This window comes from Esox lucius, chromosome 19 (assembly GCF_011004845.1).
Source record: "Esox lucius isolate fEsoLuc1 chromosome 19, fEsoLuc1.pri, whole genome shotgun sequence".
NCBI classification, from domain to species: domain Eukaryota; kingdom Metazoa; phylum Chordata; class Actinopteri; order Esociformes; family Esocidae; genus Esox; species Esox lucius.
This window is the reverse complement of record NC_047587.1, coordinates 17408675-17432409: the sequence shown is the minus strand read 5'-3', so window position 1 is coordinate 17432409 and position 23735 is coordinate 17408675. Positions and strand designations below refer to the sequence as shown.

The 23735-nt window shown below is 41.0% G+C and overlaps 1 protein-coding gene across 1 annotated transcript in view; it reads right to left on the bottom strand.

Annotated features, from left to right (window-relative positions):
* Positions 1 to 5309: 5309 nt before the first annotated feature.
* Positions 5310 to 23735, bottom strand: part of furinb (furin (paired basic amino acid cleaving enzyme) b) — a 110256-nt gene continuing 91830 nt past the window's right edge. Inside the window, exons 8-15 of the mRNA XM_010883755.3 lie at positions 19621 to 19793; positions 13346 to 13558; positions 12543 to 12643; positions 11060 to 11163; positions 10661 to 10958; positions 10157 to 10284; positions 9585 to 9713; positions 5310 to 8902 (exon numbers count right to left, since the gene is read on the bottom strand). Coding sequence (XP_010882057.2) covers positions 8187 to 8902; positions 9585 to 9713; positions 10157 to 10284; positions 10661 to 10958; positions 11060 to 11163; positions 12543 to 12643; positions 13346 to 13558; positions 19621 to 19793 — 1862 coding nt within the window. The 3' untranslated portion in view covers positions 5310 to 8186. The remainder of the gene's footprint in view (positions 8903 to 9584; positions 9714 to 10156; positions 10285 to 10660; positions 10959 to 11059; positions 11164 to 12542; positions 12644 to 13345; positions 13559 to 19620; positions 19794 to 23735) is intronic.

Here is a 23735-nt window from a genome sequence, read left to right as displayed (position 1 = left end):
TTTGTGTTTAACTGCTTATTTATCTTATAAAAAACTTTAAAACCTTTATCTGTTTTTTGTCACCTATCTGTATTTTCTCAAACTTGTTGAAGGGGACAGCAATGAGTTAGTGTTAGGAATGAGTGGTTGAAAGTTCTGTGATTTCATCAAAAACTCCAGAGTATAGTGTATGTGGATTTAACTTTTTATAATTTCAATCCATTGAGCCTAGCAAGGATTTAGCAAATTATTTAATTGTACAAGAAAACTGGTTAATCTGTTAACTTCCATGCCTCTTTAACTTGCATAACAGAATTGTAGTTATCAGAATACTGAATAAGTATTAACACATGGAGAAAAGGAAAAAAGGGGTTGAGACCTGATAAAGGATGGAGTTGAGAGGGCCTGAGGGTGTTCTCAACAGCACAAAGGAAAGCTACTGTAGCTGGGCCTATGTGGGAAGGAGATAATGTAGCTGGAGACAGATTGCTGAGGGGAGAGTGATGCATGGAGGAACCCTGAGGCAACAGATGCTCTGCATTGGACTCCCATCAGATAGGCTTTTTGTTTGTTGTTGTTTTAACTGAATTAATGGCCTTCTGACATACCAGTTGACATCAGTAAATTCATTATATTCCTTATCTTCTCATGTATGGTGTATCAGGTACTCTTTATCTAATCGTGTCTTTAAACTAGACTAGTAGCATGTAATCATGATTTTTCTGTTTCATTTCCCTGTCTCCTGGTTTCGCAGTTCTTCTCAACCCGTTTCCTAAACACTGGCATGGCACTGAACTACTCAAGTTGAACCAATAGCTTAAAAAGCCAACTTGACAAACTGTTCTAGGAAATTCTGGAGACCCAGGGGCCTCATTTATCAATATCGCACTAACGTTTTTATTGCACCTGTATACCAAATACAGAATGTTAATGTGCATAGAAATTGTAATTCATCAAACATTCCTTGGCGCACATACACCTACCGGTAGGGGACTAATAAATACTGATTGCTCTTATCATCATTTACCTCTACGCTTGTGCACAACCATGGATATTTGTTAACTAATTTACCATACGATCAAAATTGTTCTTTAAAGCCTGTGAGGAGTGTACTATTCCGTGTCATGAAATACAACCAAAAGTGTTACACTAGAAACATAAAACCAACCAAAGCTTTGGCAAGGCAAGCGAAAAGGTGGACAGAGACTGGAAGAGAGCGAAATAGCAGATATAGCTGAGGATGTGACAATTAGAAAAGTAACCTAGACATTACAATGCTAAAATATTCCTAGGTCAGTGGTAGAAATAACTGGGTTTAACCAATACAATGACATTGTTTGGTGGGAATTACTTCTAAGTGTTAAGAGGTTAGATAGAGTGGGAATTTGTGCAAATGGGCTTTAAAGACAAGACTTGTACAATTGCTGTGAAATCTCAGTATACTTGTGTTCACAGCATCTAGGTGGATTGCGAATGTGGGGATTTTTATAGAACAAATATTAATTACATACAGTACATGCTCTTCCTGAATTTTTGTTTTAAATCTACATCTCACATATGTAATACAACATATAGATGTTTACTTTAAATCTGCACTGCAAGGTGAAGACTAGTAGTTAGCCTCAAAACTGAAAAACACCTAGAGGAGCCTCAAAACACCTAGAGGAGCCGGCAGAGCTCTCAAAAAAGGGATTGTGGAAAGATGGGACCAAAAATTTACCAGAGGAAGAAAAAGAGGCAAGTCTATATATTACAATATTTAAAAAAAGAAACTGCCCAATATCGACACCATACCACCACAACAGTGATATACGGTGAAAAAGGTGTTACAGCTTGGGCATGTACAGCTGGCACTGGAGTGTGTTCACTTCATGCAACTGCTGATGCAAGCGGCAGGATCCTTTCTGAAGTGCACAGAAACTTGTCTTGACTGGCCAAGTCAATCTCTGGACATAAATACAACTGAACAGTAGAAAACATTAAGAAGTGGTTTACAACATGCCTGGTGAGATGAATTCCATCCCTTCAAAGTCCCTTTGAAAGGCATTCAGGCCCCTTCACATTACGTCATAAACTGATTAAAGAGTATGCAGTCGTTTTAATTTCACTTGAGTTCAATAAACAAAGATCCTTAAGCAAAATTAATCTGTTACGTGTTATTTGTTTCCAATTATTTCCATAAATACATTGCTCAAAGAAATTGGGGGAACACAAATCACACATCAGGTCTCAATGAACAAAATATATTAAAGATCAAAATCTTTACTGTACATTGTGTAATTCATTGAGAAAAAAATGATGTAACAACGCTCAATGGAAACAATCACCAATCGATTGAGGGCTGGATTCAAACTCATACCGAATATCTAAGTAAACAATTGAAATCACAGGCTGTTCCAACTTAATAGAATTTCATCACAGCAACTCATAATGTGACTCAGTAGTGTGTATGGCCCCCACATGCCTGTATGCACTCCTGACAATGTCTGGGCATGCTCCTGATGAGATGGCGGATGGTATCCTGGGCTCATCCCATTCCTGGATCAGGGCATCAGTGAGCTCCTGGACAGTCAATTACGCTACTTGGCGGCATTGGATGCACCAATACATAACCTCCCAGAGGTTCTCAGTTGGATTCAGGTCTGGAGAACGTTTGGGCCAGTCAATGGCATCCAGGAACTGTCTACAGACTCTGGCCACATGAGGCCGGGCATTGTCCTGCACCAGGAGGAACCCAGGGCTCACTGCACCAGTGTAAGGTCTGATGATGGGTCTGAGGATTTCACCCCAGTATCTAACAGCAGTTAGGGTACCGTTGGCTGGCATGTGGAGGTCTGTACGACCCTCCAAAGATATGCCTCCCCAGACCATCATGACCATACCACTCATGCTGGATGATGTTTCAGGCAGCATAACATTCACCACGGTGTCTCCAGACTCTTTCACGTCTGTCACATGTGCTCAGTGTGAACGTGCTGTCATCTGTGAAGAGAATGGGGCGCCAATGCTGGACCTGCCAATTCTGGTGTTCTCTTGTGCATGCCAATCGAGCTGCACAGTGCTGGGCTGAGAACTAGAGAACATTGGACCCTCATGCCACCCTCATGGAGTCTGTTTCTGACAGTTGGGTCAGAAACATGCACATCAGTAGTCCACTGGAGGTCATTTTGTAGGGCTCTGGCAGTGCTCCTCCTGTTCCTACTCGCACAAAGGAGCAGATACCGGTCCTGCTGCTGGGTTGATGCCCTTCTACGGCCCTTTCCAGTTTTCCTTGTGTAACGGTCCATCTCCTAGTATCTCCTCCATGCTCTTGAGACTGTACAGGGAGAGACAGCAAACCTTCTTGCGACAGCATGTATGGATGTGCCAACCTGAATAGGCTGCAGGAACCGCCTCATGCAACAAGTAGTGACAAAAACACTAGCAAAACTCAATTGGAGAGAGCAATTGTCTGTGGCCACCAACTGCAAAACCATTCCCTATTTGGGGCTTGTCTTGTTGCCTCGCCATTGCACCTGTTGTCACTTTCATTTGCACCAAAACAGGTGACACTGATTCACAATTGCTTATGCTTCCTAACTGGACGTTTAATTGACTTGGTGTTACACTGTGATGATTACTTGTTCCCTTCATTTTTTTTTAGCATTGTACTAAAAAACACTTTTGCTGAAGCCAGAGTTTGTCCTCAAACACACTAACCAAACAAAATGGGGGTGGGGATAATGTTATAAATATTCATGAGTCATAGTTATGATTCTGATCCATCATACATAGGGTAACCTGGCTAGACCAACATTTATGTAAAAACACCACATATTTTGATCATCATACCTAAAGCAGTTAGATAATGTGTTAACTTACCAGTGAACTACTAGTAAATTATGATCCTCACTTTGTGATGGGATGGTCAGTGGCAACTCAAGGTACAGAATAGTGGGTTACAGAATACTCAATTCTTTTGCCTCACGTTTTGAAAGCACTCGTATCCAAAACGTGCTCTGCTAATGGTAGACTTAGTTGTCACGGTGGCATGGTAACCAGCATTAAGTTTGTGAATTGGGAGGTCTCTAACACAGACGGATCCATGCAAAATATACTGCAGGAACAAACTCACCAAAATCTGTTTCAGCAGGATCCAGCTCAAATTAAATACTGATGTAAACCACCTGTTCAGTTGTTCACTGAATCGGGGAATGACAGTTAATGGGCAGTACACATTCAAATACTGTAGGTCAGGAAGTAAGAACTTAAAAAGTATATCATTGGATGTATTAAAATGAGACAACCATGTGACGGCAGGTATGACCAAGTAATTTCTTTTTCAAAAATCTGTGTCAAATGTTTCGAAATTTGGGGGGGAAAAGTTAGGGAATATCTTATGTACTATATGTTAGTATTCAATCCCTTTAATCAATACTTTCTGGAAGCGATAACAGCTTTGAGTTGTCTTGGGGATAATCTTTTCCCTCTTGCTCTCAGTCCTTCAGATGGCATGTCATATGAATTTTACTCAGGAGTGTCTTCCGTCTAGTCAACCATAAATGCATGATTGATGGAGAGCTGAAGAGATGGTTGTTCTTCTGGTAGATGGTCTGATCTCTGCTGAGAATATGAAGCTCTATTAGGGCGGCCTGTGTGTTCTTGGTCACCTCCCCGGATCAAGGCCAGCTCTAGGAAGTGTCCTGGTGGTTTTTCCATTTCACATTGGAACCCATTGTGCTTCCAGGGAAATGTCAATACTTTCCCAGATCTATCCCTCGTTACAGTTCTATCTCAGAGGTCTATGGAGAATTCCTTGGATTTAATGGCTTGAATGTTCTCTGGCATGCACTGTGAAGTGCACGGTGAAGACAGGTGTGCCCATCTAATGCCTTAATGATGTCCAACCATTTTAATTTGATGCAGGTGGACTCCATGCAAGTTCTTGAGACATCTCAAGGATGATCACAGGATACATCTCAAGGACATAGGACGCATCAGAGCTCAATTTGGAGTGTCATAGCAAAGGGTCTGAATCCTGTGTACATATTTCAGTTTTTCTTTTTCAAAACATTGTGCTTTGTCATTATAGGGTATGAGATGAGATGGAGATGAGATGTGTGAAGAATGTCACCATATGCTTAATAATAATAATAATAATACTTTCAGATAATAATAATAATTCCTTAGTTTAAACAGTTTTTAAGGAAAGTCAAACTTCAGCAAACTTAAGCAACTGCTAGCAACAAATGAATGTAACAATTAGGATGTCAAACGGAAATTGAAATTCTCTAATGTAGAGCTTGATAATAGCTTGTTGGTGAAAAATATAAATAAGAAATATTTGGGATTTTATATATTTTATTTACTGGTGCTATTGTTCAACAATGCAACTTTGTAATATTAATGAATGTCTTACTGTATACTGAACAATCAAACTGCACTGTACAGGAAAAAGTATTGATGTTTTCTCCATAAAACCAGGGTCCAGTCCATTCAAAGTTGTCTGTAGAATACAAATGAGTTCTATAAAGTTTGAATATAGGGAGGGTTTCTAGATTTTATTCCACATGCTATAGCTATAAATACAATTTAATTTGTATGTAACACCTATTGGACTCCCTGTCTCAGCTTAGGCGGAGTTGAAAAGACTCAGTAGTTCTGTACTAACCAAATATGTTAAATTTTCTTTAGCAGGACTGTTTCTGGCACTCTTTCCCTTTCATTGCCCCAATAAAATGTATAAGAAATAATGTATATATTAGAAATAAATCTAAATGTACAACTGTCCACTACCAGTTTACTAAAGTGGGGTTGGGAGTTCTCAGTAGGCTCTCAACTAACAAAAGATGTGGACATTTTAAGCAGAATTGTTACATGGAGCGTTGCAGGCTTAGCAGTTACAAAAATCAAACGCACACAAAACATTCCCTATTCTTATTATACTAGGTTAACTATATAAAAGGGTTGGTATTTAAGCCATTTATAAAGGAAGAGGACATTTTTATTGAATCTCAGACGGGTTCTCTATGTAGTTGAGGAGTGAAAGAGAGAAAACAGTTGAGAGTTTCCTTGGCAGCACATAATCCAAACAAGCCCTAAAGATCTGCTAGTGTATCGCTGTGAACTACTGACCACACATTAGCTCTGTGTTGTGGATTTCTGTAAGCTTTGGCTGACTCTTGTGAAACAGGCCTACGCAGAAAACCCATGGTTGATAACTCACCCCAACTCATGACCACCAAAGTCATTTTATTTGTGCATGAAATATATCCCCACAATACTGACACCAGTTAAATAAAAATGTAGCATAATAAAATCAGTAAAAAATATGCTGTAAACATTTTAGCATAGCAATTATCACATAAAAGAATGAGAGACTTTGTATCAACCAGTCCATACATGTTGTTAATGGCTCGGCGCAGACTTTTTAATTCCTAAATAAAAAGAGATAATGATGAATAAAATAAATACCCATAAAAAAGTGTTTAGATAATGGAAAAAAAAATTTATTTGACCATTTACCCTGAGCCTCCTTTGAGCCTCCATTAAATGCCCAGGCTGATCATGTGGGGAAAACACTTATCTAAGACCTGGCAGATCTAGAGCAAATCCCTTACACTTATCAGATCACATTAATAGCATTACATAGTAAGTCAAAACAAACCCAACCCACCTAGAATGAAATTACAGGTGTTATTTTAAAAACCGATGTACACAAAAATGGCATTATGATCACGTTCACATTTTTTCTGTTACATATTTCAACCTTTAAGTGTGGAAAATGGAAAATCATGTTTTTGAATGTACTGGACCTTTACAGATGTAGAAATACTCACATTTGCTTGCCAAAATGTGTGAAATGTTTAATAACAACCAAGAGTGATTCTCTTCCTTTTTTATGATAAAAATGTGGTGGTGAAACAAAAGGTAAAAATCTATAATCTCCACTGGGAAAAGGAAGATAAAATGATACTTTTTGCCAATACTAAGAGAATAGAGAAATGTGGATAAGGTCAAACAGCTTTGGGTTAAGTGTGTTTTGTTTCTTCAACTTCTTCAAAAAGACAGGAACATAGTACTTAGGAAGCTCCATGTTGGCCTGCTTTCACAGCAGTCAGGCAAAACTCTGTATGTAGCTCACTGTGCAAACAGAATAAACTAGCTAATATAGCCTGCTATCCCACCTCCCACACAACTTTCATAGTGTGTTTGCTGATTGATTTCTGATTGATGTACACACTTTCTGCTCACATCCAAACAAACACACTACCAGGAGTTCGGCCTTTCAACAACTGCCTACTGTACATTTGTTTTATGCTGGGGATAATATTGCAAAGTTAAAGCTCAATAGTTGAGCAAACCTTGAAGCATGCCCCAAAAGAATCTGCTGAATTGTTGATGGATTAATATAGAAATGTAGGCAAATTCCTCTGCTCAGATGTCGCTGGATGGGCATTTTATAAGTTAACCTCCTCGTATGTTGAGCAATCTGTCAACCACTGGCTTTAGCAAGGTCTGAGCAAGACAATGCAACCTTTATTAGCTGCTGAAAAGCTAGAAACTGCTGATTATGACCACCGATTATGGAGCAAAATAGAAAGCTTCCAAAGAATAAGTCATCAAAATGTGTTGAACACAGAGACTCTCATCTACAAATCCACACTTTCTCTATACCCATAACCTATCTGTTGTACATTTAATAAAAAACAATAATGGTCTTCATCCACTTAGTTCAGGTCTTATCTGCAAAGTCACTGTTACGTATATGAATGAATACATACTGACATCTCTTGCCATGTCTGCTTAAAACTCATGCTAGGAGAATAACTCAGGGCCTTGTATTTACTGAAATAGCAATGAGGTCAAACATTAGCAAAAACAATGGATTCTCAACTCAATTCAGAAGTTGTAGTTTACCTTTACCTTGACCCTTGGGCCAGGGAAAATGGTCATATTCAAGTGTTTAAAAAGCTAATGAAAAAGATATAAAACAAAAATATGGTTTCATAAAATAAACACATTTTCTGAATGAGTGGTCCTGAAGGTGCTTGCTGGGCTGTGCCATCACATCCCTGGATAAGCATCTCTGTGTATCAGCTATAGCCAGAGACCAGGCCTGAGCCAGACCCCAACTACAGACCCATCAGATCCAACAGAGGGAGGGGCTGGAGAAACCAACCCCTCTGAAGAGAGTTTCCCCCGGGACACAGAGGTCACAGAGGCAACTAGAGGGAGCTCTGTGTCCTGATAAAGGCTGTCCTCTCACTGTGGCAGTCTAGCTCCTCGCTGTCGGACTCAGAGCCCCCAAATGTTACCTGGTCCTCGTCCCCCCACACTGTGGGGATCCCCTTATAGGACACTCTGCCCTGCCTCTCCCAGCCCAGGCCAAAGCCAAAGCCCACCCGAATTCCTGCAGAGTCCCCTCCTCCTGTATCCACAGAGTGCAGTTTGGTCCTCCGATCCCAGGGGGCTCCACGAGAGCGCAGCTGCAGCATGAGGAAGACCCCGGCAAATGCTGCCAGGATGAAGGCACAACTGAGCACCGCCAACAGGGTGGCCAGAGGAGAGGACAGAGACAGGCTAGGCCCCGGAGGCTCACCCCCTACCCCACCACGACCCTGCTCTGACCCCAATGGATTCACCCCTGATGTACCCCCCTCTTGCTGCACGATGGGTCCGGAAGGGGACTTGCGCTGGACCTGGTTCTGGTGCAGGCAGGCAGTGAGAACCAGGTGGCTGTGAGGGGGGCAGGAGAGGCAGTTGTTATTCCCGGGACCGGAGCAGGTGAGGCAGGCACGGTGGCAGGGCAGGCAGGCTTGGACGGACGACAAGTCCACCCAGTTTTCCAGGGAAAGGTTGAGGAGTTGTTGGCCTGAGGTGAATCCCGGGGGGCAAAGCTTTACACAACCTTGCAGGAACAGTGAGAATCCTGGGCTGCATTCTGGATATGGGAGAGGAAAACGAGAGAAAGAAAGAGAAAAAGAGAATGTGATAAACTAACACGGGGATGAGGTGTCCCTTATCTGAGTCAGGAACAAATGCTCATTCTGGCAAAAACATGCCTTTCTTCTAAAGTGGGCTGTAAAGCTGTTGAGCAGCACTACTGACAGCTTTAAACAGTTGTATCACATGCATGAGAAACCCACATCAACAGGCTGAGTGTCAATGAGATGCGGCTGACCCCATCCGCCACTTCTAAGCCTCATAAACAGCTCTCCCAATGTCACAGCCCTTCTGGTGTCTGCCAGCCAGTCACCCACTCCTCCATACAACCCTATTCATCTACTTATCCAAGGTGACACCACATCTCTTTCTCATACATTTAGGGTGACCTATAAGCATAGCTGGCCTGGGCACAGCATCACAATAAAAAAAAAATACATTTAACATACAAATGGGTTTGGGTTGGCAATAAATTACTATGGTTTCTTTCACCCCACCCTCTCAAACTAGATCAACTGAATGTTCTGTGACCTGAGCCCGGGCTTCAGTAACCTCATAGGCATGTCAAGTGAGTCAACACTGTCCATATCAATGAGATAGGACTGCAACAGGTCCCATCATCAGTGCCAACGGCTGCCGGTGGGTGGCACTGTGTCAATGTGCAAACAGCCGGATCTCACCGATGCAGATCTGCTGGGCGTCAAAGGTCTTGCAGCTATTGTTAGACGGTCGCGGGAAGTCAGGAGAGGAGGGGTTAATGGAGCTGGAGCCTGTACCGTACAGGATCAGAGTGAACTGACTTAACACACCTAGGGGAAGGAGGGGGGGAGAGGGTGTGAACACATTTTAAACTCAGGAGGGGAGAAAGAAGAATAGAGAGAATGAAAATGTTTACAGTTCAATACCACCCCTCCCCCACCCCACACCCCAAGAGAGGAGGTAGACTGGGTGAATGTGTCAAAGAGATGGTTATAGAGGGTAATGAGGAGGAGAATGAACTGGGAGGAGATCTGACTGAGAAACCCATGAAAAGAAGAAAGTTTTACCAAGAACACCTGAGAGAGAGAGAGAGAGAGAGAGAGAGAGAGAGAGTGAGAGGAGAGGGAGAGAGAGAGAGAGAGAGAACATGAACTGATATAGGATACAGGAATAACAATGAGATGGTGGAGGCTCTTTTCCCTTCCACAATGGGACCACAACAAACAGCAAAACATACATTCTGTAATCAGGAGGGGTAGGAGAAAGGTATTACCATAGTCGTGTCCTTGTTCAGAGACATTCTCAATTTCTAGGGTCCACTCCCCCCGAGGATCCTCATCCCACGAGTGGGTGGTCATGAAGGCCCAGTCACTAAATCCCTCTGATGAGTAGTCTTTTGGTCTGGAAAGAGTGAGGGAAACAAAGAAAGAGAGGCAGAGAAAAAGAGAGAGAGAGAGAAAAACAAAAACAGAGGAGTTTGGGTTTGCAGCCAAAAACATTCACAGTGTAGCAACCACCCAGAACAGTGTAAAGCTCTTCAAAAACAATACCTCCCAGAACAACTGCTTTAAATACACAGCACTTTAAGATAAGAAAAAGAGGGGAAAAAAACACTCCCTGTGTTTGTCTGCAAATGTGTCTTTGTTTACCTGGGGGACTGTGTATCTAACAGACTGATATGAGGTTGATGAGGTTTCCTTTGAATTTCTACAGTAGATGGGTGTGTATATGTGTGTGTGTGTGTGTGTGTGGGTGTGTGTGGTTGTCTGTGTGGTACCTGGGTGCAAGCAGGGTTGAGCGTGTCCCTAAGGGGCTGATAAGGTGTATAGCCAGGTTTCCTCTGTGGTTGTAGGACAGGGTGAGGCGGGCTTGGACATGCTCCAAAGAGCTGACATACTCTGGTCTGCCCCAGCAGGCGTCCAATGTCTTAGTGAACAGCAACCGGCTGCCTATTTCCATGGGCTCTGAGAGCATGGTAAGGACACACTGGTGCTGGGGGCCCACATTGGTCCAGTTCTTAGCCAAGGCCACCATGGCCCCGGCATCCAGCAGACCATACCCATATGAATGACTCACTGGAGAGGGAGAGGAAATCATGAGAGAAGTTATGAAGTTAAGTGAATCCAAGTGTCATGTGATTCCGTTGGCCAAGGCATGTTTCATGTAACTCTGTTACCTCGCCGGCCCACCCCATTGGTCCTCCAGTCATCAGTGCTGAGATGGACAGGTTGAGACGTTCTCACCACAAGGTGCTGCATGTCCCTCCATGTCAGGTTCATACTATACAAATACAAATGGAAATATTCATTCCTATTTTAATAAAAATACATCTTAACAGAGTAACACGTTCCTCCATTTTATGTTTTTAGACTAGGCAGATAAGTATGGAAACAAACACAATAGAAACACACACACACAACTTACAGCATTGGTAGAGTTGTCAATTTAACCCCAGTAGGGCACCAATACAGCAGTAAGTTAAGTAATATTGGAGCTGAAATTATGATAATAAATATGGTTTACAGATACAAAAGCTCAGGGTTGATCTACTCCCAAAAAAGTACCAATGGAGAAGTCTGTAGAAAACAATTAGAGCAGTCAGTAGTTCAGACAGTAAAGCACCAGTATACTACTGAGTACAGAACAAGAAAAACAGTCAGTAGAGAATTAAGTAGAGCACTCAGGTAAGTTCCATTGGAGCAGTCTGTAGAGAATTATTAGAGCAGTCAATAAACAAGCAGTAGAGCAGTAAATAAACAAGCAGTACAATCGTTTGTAGAGCATTCAGTAGATCAGTGAGTAGGACACCAGTGGAGCAGTCTATAGAGAAACAATAGAGCAGTCAGTAGAGCACCAACAGACTAGTGAGTAGAGCACCTGTAGACTAGTCGGCTCAATTCCTAATAATTTGTTCTTGATAACACTCAGGACAGGTCGCAATCCACTAAATAGAAGTTCCATATTAAACCTCCCCATCTGATTTCATGGGTAACGGGGGTACACTCTGTAAGCAGGCAGTGCAGTGCCTGATTAGTTAACATATGTCTTTAGAGCGAGTGGAGAAAAGGAGAACTCTGGGCAAAGATGATCAAACCATGAATCACATGGGTTTACTGCTCTCTTCGCAGATCTCTGTCCAAGACATAAATAGAAGCCCTAGAACCGTTCAGCAGCTTAACAGCGGCAGCAGCAAACTCTTACCTCAAAAACCTTCCACATCTACACATTCCCTCCATCAGCATTCACATCTCACACTCACTCATGTGTTATTGATGAACATGAACCTCCATCCAGCCACTGTTACCTTGGTGTAAAAAACAACCCTATTAAATGATTCCATCTGAATGAATTCCGTCTCCTGGCAAAATACAGACTGCCCCGTTATTATTATTCTCTCTGGGGGAATGCAAAGCTGATATACACTTTGGCAAATTATTGGGTTTGGACTGTCATTCTAGGTGAATGATAGGGTTTATTGAAGCAAACTTCCTTTTTACATTCACAATGGCCTTCTCTGGGCCTGAAGCGACAGGAGGGTGACAAATGCCACCACAGCCTACTCTTTCTAGGTTGCCTTGTTCTATTTAGAGACAAATTCAACAGAGATGTTCTATTGAGAGAGATTGCAGAGATGGTAGAGTGTAACAGAGATAACTCACTTGGCCTCCAGAGCCAGGGCGATGATCCCTGCAGCCAGAGGGGCGGAGGCTGAAGTCCCTGTGTGAGAGTCTGTACACTTCTGTCTCAGGTCTGTAGTGACCTAGAACAAGAGACAAAAATAAATGTTGTCATAACAGCCCTAAAGCAACAGGCTGATCTGCATGCAAGTGCTACAACTAATTTACATTCGTTATTTATCTACTCAAAGTAAGTATTATCATACAAATGTGGAAGTCAGACTTGGAATTAATGACTACTGCCTAGGAGAGACAATGTGGCGGAGAAACAAAGCAGAATGTTTTGGAGATAAGAGAGGAGAGAACAGATGAGCAGGTTAAGGTGTAGTACAGGTTTCCATAAGCATCTATTGAAACATGTCAGGGAAGGACACATCACACATGACAGATAAGCAGGCAGTCAGACAGACACGCAACCACACTACCAGTCAAAAATTTGGACTCACCTACTCACTTAGCGTATTTAATTATTTTTAATTATTAAAGGACTTCAATTAGTGTTTTTAGGGTAATTGACTTTCTGGAAGAACCAAGATTTAAAGTGGAGTCTGCCTATGACAACATTTTTGCATTCGCAGAAAAAAAATAAAAAACCTGTTTACAATCAACTATGGGGTAGGAATGGTAATGCGTTAGAGCTGCTCTCCTGCCTGTGGTACACGGGCCTCGAATGCAAGACAAGACGAAATCACCAAATGATCAACGTTTTCTGATTGCAACGCGCCCACACTCCAGTAATCAGCGTCGCACCAATGTGGAAGTAGGTGTGCTTCAGTGCTACTCACAATCTGCTTCTCGTTGGGGTTTCCAGAACTGAAGGTGGTGGCGAGGGTGGAGGAGCAGGCCTCACTGTACCAAGGCACCATGCCATACTGGGTGGTGCTGCTGATGGACAGGGTATAGATGCTGTTGGTGTAACCGTCACAGTTACAGCTGTCCTTCTCACGACCCCCATTCCCCGATGCCCACACAAAGATGGAGCCCAGCCCACCGCGACCCTAGAAATATATGTGCATTTCATTTATACAGTGAAACCAAACTGAGTCGTAGGTCTGTTTTATAGTTGAGCCTGGTATTACAGGAACACTAAAAAGAAAACATACAGAAAACAGAAATTGAAGCACTCACGCAGATTTAAAGAGAAATCACAGTAAACAATAAAAAGGTAATGAATCCAAACATTTTACTACTTTATAGGAACTCAGACTTCAAACCTAAAGTTACTCAGCAAGGCAAATCACAAGTGAGACGTATCTCTAGTATTAACCAGAATTGTGAACATATCTGAAAACTGCTGTTCCAAAACATTTCTGAGGTGAGAAAGTTCTGATAGTTCTGCAACACAAATATTAACCAATGTCTGGCCCTTCTAGAAGTCAGGGATTCCTACCCAAACAAAGTGTATAAAAGACAGTGATGCATGTGAATGTTGTCAAACCAAAAAGTAATTAAAGTCCTGCATGATAGACTGAATCCTGACATTACAATACTGATGCTGAATACTGATGTATACACAGTGCCATTCATAAGAATTTGGACAGGGGATTTATACAATTATGACCGGGTTAATTTAAGGGGATTTTCCATACTGGATAAACCATTTAGAAATACCAGTAGGTTTTGTGTGCAGTCCCTCCATTTATGGGGTACCAAAGTATTTGGACAGTTGGCTTCATGGCGGTCTGTCATTAGGCAGGCGTTTACATCATTAGATAAACAGGATGGCTAAAAAAAATATTACTAAGAAAATCTGAGTTCTTCAAAGGTTACTGTGGACTAATAACAACATGCACCAAAGTTATGGCAAAGAGTTAAGTGTGAAGAAAAACAGGAACTGGCATACAAACTCATCTGTCAAATAGGGTGAAAACAGCGTTATTCTGTGGGCATGTAAGGCTGCCACTGGAAGTGGCTCACTTGTCTTCATTAACACTAACTGCAGATGGCAGCAGGAGGAGGAATTATAAAGTTATAAGAAACATATTGTTTGCTCAGATCCAAGCAAAGTCCATAAGACAAAATGTCACCGTGCAGCAAGACAATGTCCCAAACAATACAGCTAAAACAAACAAGGAGTTTTTCAGGGCTAGAAAGTGGAATATTATGGCTTAGTCAATCTGCCTTGCTGAAGACAAGTTTAAGGCTAACTGAATGCGCCAAAACAATCAGGAACATAAAATGGCTGCAGTACAGGGCTTTACCAGGGAAGCAACCCAGCATTTGGTTATGTCTCAGTGTTGCAGACTTCATCAAATGTACGCTTATATTTCAAAATGAAAAACCCTCAAATTAAACCTAATAGTCCGTATTTTAACCCAGTCAACTGTATAATTTCTAATCCAAAATGCTAGAGAATAAAGCCATAATGTTAAAATGTTGTCACTGTCCAAATTTGTATGGACTTAACTGTACATATAAACAGATGTTTAGACACCTGATGTTTAGGCACAAAATGCCTTTGGAAAGTATTTAGACCTCTGTAAAGTTTTTGTATTATCTAAAAATGTATTATATAAATAGAAATTGCCATCTATCTACATACAGTACCCCACAACAACAAAGTGAAAACACATTTTGAGAAACGTTTTCCATTTCATTCAAAAACTGAAATATCTCAGGAACATAATTATTCAGGCATTTTGCCATGAAACCCCAAATTGAGCTCTGATGCGTCCTGATTAGAAACCACCTGTAGTAAAGTCAATTGATTGGACATGATTTCAACAAGAATAAGAGGAACAGCCCAAATCCAGTTGTGCAAAGCTGGTAAAAGCATACTGAAGAAGACTCAAAGCTGTCATCACTGCCAAAGGCGCTTCTATAAATTGCCACTCAAAAGGGTTTGAGACAGAGATAACAGAACATTGTTCTCTTTGAACCGCTGTCAAGATGGTGAAAGCCAAAGAATTGTCAGAAACAAAATAATCTTCTACACATTCCCAAGGTTACAAGTCCATGTCCTGAGAAACTTGAATTCCTGTAAGCATAGTCCTAAGTATTATCACGAACTGTGGCCCATGAAACTGTGGTCAACCACACAGGACATGGCTGCAAGAAGTTACAATACCTCAGATGTCTTTGAAAGTTAGTATGAACGGTTGACAAAGCACTTTACACAATTGCTAAGGATGTTCAAACTGACCTGAAGAACAATTTCAGCCCACAGCATCCACCAACCACTTACAGCATCCACCAACCACTTAACTGAGAAAGGTTAAATGGTAGGAAGACCAGGACTGCTGTAAAAGAACAGGAAGTCTGACTGAATTTCAAAATAATCCATCTAAAAAAGCCTCAATCTTTCTGGGAATGCCCTGAGGATAGATTAAATAAAATTGGAGCTCCTTGAGAAAGTACATCAGGATGGATGACCAAATCAAGCGTTCAAAAAAAAGAACACCCTACCTATAGTCAAATGTGTGAGAAGTTTGATAACACTGTTTCAGGTACCAGGGACACTTGAATGTGTGAAAGGTATCATGAAATCAGCTGACTATCAAAATGTTTGGTGCACAATGTTTCCAGAAACTGGTTCTCCACAGATGGTTGTGGACAATTACCACAAACTCACCAAAACCAATAGCAGAGCTGAAATCAGCAGTTAGGCGAAGACCCCCCCTCAAACATCGCAGAACTGAAGCTTTGTGGTTCAAAAGTGCAGGAAGTTTACAGGACCCTTACAAGAACCGGGTAACTTCAGTCATCTTTGCCAAAGGCAATTGGTTTAATTAAAGAATTACAATGATAAAAGTTTTAGTTAGATTCATTTTTATTTCTTTCACCTTTATGAGGAGACGACTGACAACCAATTCTTATTTGCCATTATGACCTGGCCAAAGGCATAATAGTGCAATAGATAAATGATAATGTTTGGATACCAAAATGTTCTTAATATTCCCCAAAAATATATTGGTGCAAGGGTGTTAATTTCTTTTAGGGACACAACTCTACATCGACATACAGATACACAAACATACAAGCAAGCGTTGATACAATACAAAAGCATTAAGAGACGGATAGAAATGGTGTGTCCGTGTGTGAGTTGTGAATTTGTGCGTGCATGGGCGGACGCTCACGTACTCTATGCATCTGTATAGTCTGCCTGTTCACTTGAGGTTGGGAGACTGATGGGGTGAAATATAACACCCAACAAAGATGTTTTCCCCTGTCCCGTAAAAGCCTTGGCATCCTTTCACTGCCTGTGATATGCTGATGTATTTCAACTGACAAACTGCTGCTGGCATAACTCTTGTTAATTGATCATAAACAATGGCACTGTTTACCGTTGCCGTACAGCCAGTTTAAAAGAAAATCATTTTATTACTGACTGTACACAGCTAGCTGACTGTGATTCTCTTTTAGATACATAAATGAAGGCATCGTTGCACAGGGAGAAGCAGCAATTTGATTATACAGTTTAATATTATCTACTTATTAATACAATTGTATCCACCTCCTCTCCATCCCTCCTCTCCACAAGGAGGCAACTAAATTAAAGTGCAAATGATTAAGTGGACCATTCCATCATAAAAAAAAAAAAGCACAAAAAAAGCATGCGGAATACATATGACACGATACATTTTGAAGAGAATATGCTGAGTAGAAGATGTCCTTATGAGGCAGAGGGAATGGAGAGGGAGAAAATGATTGAAAGGAGAAAGAGGGCGAAAAAAGGAGTGGGTGAAAAAGAAGGAGAAAGAAGAGAGAAAAACAGGAAGGGGGAGAGAGAAAATGACACTGGTGTGGACAGGCCACGTTGTATAATAAAAAGGACATGAAAAAAGCACTCTGGCGCAGTTGGACAGGTATGGAGGAACAGGGACTGATTGAAAATGTGAAAGAGATTGCATAAAGGAGAAGGAGAGAGAGCGAGATAAAGGGAAGGAGAAAGGGGCAAGATAGACACACACTGCACCTCACACTGCTTTGTGCCTCAACTCCAGCTGAGACTGAGATGAGAAGCAGTGCAGGCGGGTGTGGGAGTGCCAGCATCATGAACAAAACAAATGATACCTTCCTTTCGCTCTCACACATTCTCACACACACACACACACCTTAGGGCACGTGCCCAGTCTTTATGGATCTAAAGATGTGCTTTGTGAATGTTATTTCTTAATCCTCATCACTGTGGTGGGTTTTTCCCAGTGGAATGCTCCTTATTTTTTCCAGCTTACCCCTGGGATTGGCATTCTAAATTCCTTAATATCTGAATTCTATTTTTGTCAATAACACATTCCTTATTCACTTCTAAATCCAATCAACAGGTATTCAACTGTCATTCCAAATCATTTAAGGAATCTTGTCAGAAAAACTGAAAATGTGCCGTTTTGCCCTTGGCAATTATTTTTGTTCCACTGCTCTATGATTCTGCGAATATGAGATATGAGATTTATGTAGTATTAATATTTCTTCCATTATAACTATCTTTCCCCCCCTTCTCACAAAGATGCCTATCATCTATTCTCGATCGAAATCCAACTCTGTGTGAGTTATTTCTTGTGTGTAATTTGTCATTCCACCATTGTGTTAATGTCTTTCTGTTAATGTCCCATGCTGACACATGGGGAATGGTCTCGTTAACCTCTGACAATTTGTCCAATCCATCTGGTGCTCACTCCATCAAAGCCAATGGGCCTGTTCAGACTTGGAGTGCAGAGAGAAGGGGAAGAAACTAGCCAAGAGGATGCTGTTCTTCTCTACTGTATGTTGTTGTACACAATGTTGTGTATGAGGGGGCCAATCTTATGCATAATGCACCCTGGGACCACACTGAAGCACGACCTTTGCCTAATGATTCTTGGTGACAATGCTCATAGTCAACCTGGTTGTCTCTGTCCGAATCCACCTGGTTGTCCCTGTCCAGGTCCACCTTGTTATTCTGCCGATAAGGAATACACCTAAAGACTCCGGCAACAGGCCACCTGTATTTCTTGACACACTGGTCACCGAAACACATTGATGATGTGTCCTTTAAAGGTCATACAGTCTTACATTTGGACTATTGCCATATAAGATTATTCTACAGGTGACAAGAATAAGTTATCTAAAAATCGAGAGGTACTATTAAAAAAAGACAAGGCCCGAAATGAATAGGCGGTGAACGGCGCGTCTTTGCAAGTTTCTCTTGTGGATTGTAGAGGGGATATCGAGTTGATTTCAACAGCAAAGCATAGCGCTAGTCTCAGATTACTGGCATATAATATTTTTCTTTAGGTGACATTAATAAATTATGGAAAAACAGAGGAGTTAGTAGAAAAAGAGGAGATATCGTTGGAATTTCGTTTTGTGAATAATTATTTAGCTTAATACATTTGGCTTCAGTAAAATAAGCAGAGAAAATTCAAAGAGAGACGATAGGCTGTGTGTGCGATTTATTTCTCTTTCCCTACATAAATAATGTTGATTTACATTTTTCATTTGATGAATTAACCTACACAATAAGCTGAATCTCCTATTGAAAAACGGTATAATAAGTAGCCTATATCATATGTATTATGTTTCAATAATAGACTAATTAGGTTTTCATTCATTTGGGAGTATCGTGCATTCATCCATTGACGTCATGCATTCAGCGATGGGTGATTAGCGTCTGTGTACCATTTGGGTACCAACGCTAAGTGGCGTGGGCTGTTTTTGCGTATTAAGTTGGAAAATAGGGTAAAACAAATCGTCTCAAAATCGTTTTCTGTTCATCAGTTCAGAATTCTGACTACAGAACAATGTAATATACACCTACTTAAAAGTCATGGAAGGAGAATGGTGTAGCTTTCAAAATGGCAGTTTTATTTTAATTACAAACTCCAATGCCAATTAGCGGTTCTAGTGTTAATCAGATAAATCTTCTACTGCATATCAGCACAGAAAATCTAATTATTTTCTTTGAGCATTTGTCAGAATTTTTGTTTCTTTTCATACAGCAGTACTTTGTCCCAGAATATCCTCCCCTCAAGGACAACATTGTTCATCCTATCCTATCTTCTTCTTTGCTTCTGCTCGTTTGACTATGTGACTTAAACCACTTGTTTGAACTCCAGTACTGACTTGCTCTTAATTTACATACCTCAGTAACTCCTCGAAGGAAGGCCTCTTTGGCCAGCTTAGCAGGCCCGTCCACTGTTTTTCCATCATCCTCTGGGCCCCAGCTGGCGCTGTAGATGTCTATGTGCTGTGAGTTGAAGCTAAGGGAGTGGGCTTCCACTATGTCTGTCACCTCCCCGTCCAGCATACGGACACCTGAACATATACGTTTATATAGAGGGAAGAGTGAAATAAGAAGTGAAATAGATAGTGTTAGAAATCAGCGGTTTCGTATAGTGGTCAAATAATGTAGAACCTGTATCAAATCGAGGGAGAAGTTTGCTCAAGTTTATTGGAAAATTACAGCACAGATGTCATTCGGTGAACGTTCCATTCTCTTCTCACTGTAATGTTGGTTACCAGCTAGCCTATACATTTAAGGGCGTTTCTAACTAGCAAAGATCAGGTTTCCAAGACAGTAACCCCCATGCCAAATGGCTATCGTAAACATTCCTTTGGTCATTAAACTCCTTATAAATACCAATTTGATTTGCCTTAAGCCCTAAGCTCAACTCTTTCCAATCATAATCAATTATCATATCATACATCCCCACTGCCTTCACTTCATTAAGTCAATGTAAAATGACACCATGAGTGAATGCAGAACAACGACAAATACGGCTACAGGAGGCGCCATCCTGAACCCGCACTGGCCATCTGTTCAGGACAGACATGAAAAATAGAGAATTGGTAGTAGGGATGGATCTATAATCCATTCGATAAGGAGTTGCATCCTGTATATTCATCAAAACAAAGTGAACATGTTAAAAAAAAAAACATGAACATTCACTAACACCATCAAAGACATCAATGTGCATCGCTTGTGCAAAGGAATTATAAACCATATAACCTATTAAGAAATTTTACAACATAGCTAAACAGCTCTTGATTTTACCACAGTACCATCACACAGGTTTGTGAATTTGGCTATCATGCATTTATAATATCCTGTAGTTTCTTGGCACATGCCTAACTACATTTTTGTCCCCCAGGGGATAAGCTGCACAACTAAACTGTAGGAGGGAAAACCCCATCTCATGTGCAGTGGTTTACCTGTGGCAACCACCAGGGCGATTGTATTAGCGTAGCTACAGGATACAAATTTAGCATTTTTACAGGCAACGGTCAAACTACCTCATGAAAAACACAAAGTGTCTTGATTAACCTCCTAAATTTTAGGGAAATCTGCAAAGTTAGATTCATTTTTATTCCAAATAGTGGCGGTCAGCCAAACCCTAAATCAAAACTTTTATGCTTTTTCTTTGTTCTATCATCAACAATGGGGGATGACTTTAGGTCTCTACCCTCACTTCAGTTGGTTTCAAAATCATAAATTTCAACATTAAAGCTAATCAGAGGAAAATATGGAATTTGAGGAAAACATGTTTGTTTATCTCAAAACTGAATATGCTTGTGTAGGTAAAATTACCACAGATGAGACCAGACTGAACACTCAAATTTTAGCCCTCAGTAATAGGCTACCCTGATGTAATGGGAGAGGTTGTTTGGGGCCATCCTAGAGGTCTGCCCCCCTTCCTGAAGCTCTGAGCTCCACCCATTCATGGTAAGCCATTAAAAAGGCCAAATGTTTGTTTATGGTCCTCAGACTATCCTATCAATTTAGCCGACATCCTTTGGTAACTGAAGATTTCGAGTCCAACCCATCTAATATTTTTGCAGTTTGTAAAAATGTGCTTATCATTATCTACACAACAACTCAACATTAGGGTGGAAATTAAGAAACTCTTAAGAATGGCAATCCAGACAGAAAACAGATCTCTAAAATCAAGGTACAATAAGTAATCCAAAGGAAACTCAATGTAGGCCTTAAACACTGTGACATCAATACCCTATTTGTTCATTAGTCAATTTACCATTTTAAAAGTATCAGGCGTTGGTTTTAAAACAAGTATTATCCCAGTTATCATTGGTAAATACAAATAAGAGAAATAAGAGAAACTCAGCATCAATTCAGCATTTAAAAAATAGGTCATTTAATTTTGTGGGCAATAAACTTGCTTTGGCTGTTTAACCCTCTTCATAAGCTATGACTATTTTGGATTCAAATGCAGTCCTCATGGAACACAGCGTGTCTCCTTAACTTTAGACTATCACCATGTGGATTCTTCATTCTACCACTTATACAATATATAAGGAGAAAGAAAACAATATTTTAACCCTGAGACTACTTTACCAGATAAGAAAATCATTGTACCAAATTCTAATTAATCACTAGGTTTCAGACGTACCCACTTGTGCTAGAGAACAGCTCAGCACACAACAATTGCCTACCACGTGGTGGGCCTTTGTTAAGGCCTACCTACATTGTCATGGGACCCCCCTTGAGGCCTTATGGTTTTAAACATTATCATCAACGCAATAAATACGTTTGACTCAAAATTACATAAATACACATGACAAAGCACAACAAAACAGGTTATTTCTTGATTACCCATTAAAACATGTTCAAGCATGACAGAACAAAACAGGCTATTTCGAATGCCCATTAAAATATGCTATATAACATTTAAGTGCTTCTCAAACTACATGTACACTCACCTAAAGGATTATTAGGAACACCTGTTCAATTTCTCATTAATGCAATTATCTAATCAACCAATCACATGGCAGTTGCTTCAATGCATTTAGGGGTGTGGTCCTGGTCAAGACAATCTCCTGAACTCCAAACTGAATGTCAGAATGGGAAAGAAAGGTGATTTAAGCAATTTTGAGCATGGCATGGTTGTTGGTGCCAGACGGGCCAGTCCGAGAATTTCACAATCTGCTCAGTTACTGGGATTTTCACGCACAACCATTTCGAGGGTTTACAAAGAATGGTGTGAAAAGGGAAAAACATCCAGTATGCGGCAGTCCTGTGGGGGAAAATGCCTTGTTGATGCTAGAGGTCAGAGGAGAATGGGCCGACTGATTCAAGCTGATAGAAGAGCAACTTTGACTGAAATAACCACTCGTTACAACCGAGGTATGGATCAAAGCATTTGTGAAGCCACAACACGCACAACCTTGAGGCGGATGGGCTACAACAGCAGAAGACCCCACCGGGTACCACTCATCTCCACTACAAATAGGAAAAGAGGCTACAATTTGCACGAGCTCACCAAAATTGGACAGTTGAAGACTGGAAGAATGTTGCCTGGTCTGATGAGTCTCGATTTCTGTTGAGACATTCAGATGGTAGAGTCAGAATTTGGTGTAAACAAAATGAGAACATGGATCCATCATGCCTTGTTATCACTGTGCAGGCTGCTGGTGGTGGTGTAATGGTGTGGGGGATGTTTTCTTGGCAGACTTTAGGCCCCTTAGTGCCAATTGGGCATCGTTTAAATGCCACGGCCTACCTGAGCATTGTTTCTGACCATGTCCATCCCTTTATGTCCACCATGTACCCATCCTCTGATGGCTACTTCCAGCAGGATAATGCACCATGTCACAAAGCTCGAATCATTTCAAATTGGTTTCTTGAACATGACAATGAGTTCACTGTCCTGAAATGGCCCCCACAATCACCAGATCTCAACCCAATAAAGCATCTTTGGGATGTGGTGGAACGGGAGCTTTGTGCCCTGGATGTGCATCCCACAAATCTCCATCAACTGCAAGATGCTATCCTATCAATATGGGCCAACATTTCTAAACATTTTCTAACATTTCTTGTTGAATCAATGCCACGTAGAATTAAGGCAGTTCTGAAGGCGAAAGGGGGTCAAACATAGTATTAGTATGGTGTTCCTAATAATCCTTTAGGTGAGTGTAATATTTAATTAAATAAGCTTGGCTGTTACCAAAGAAGGAAAGTTCCAGCTTCATTTAATGTTTAGGTACGATACATTTTAGGAAATAAACATTTAAGAACTCTAAATCAATGATTATGAAAGCTCACGTCAGTTTCTAGTATCGTCCATGATTCCAGGATCCCATAAGAGAGACTCCATCTTGAGACTACTGTCGGTCAGCCAGGTGGTCAAACAGAATGAATCTTCGTCTATTATGATTGTCTCCTTTCCCGCCTTTCGACTGTTGTCCTTTCTTGGGCATCTTAACTTTCCTGTGTCTTCCCTTTTCGTCTGTACCACACTC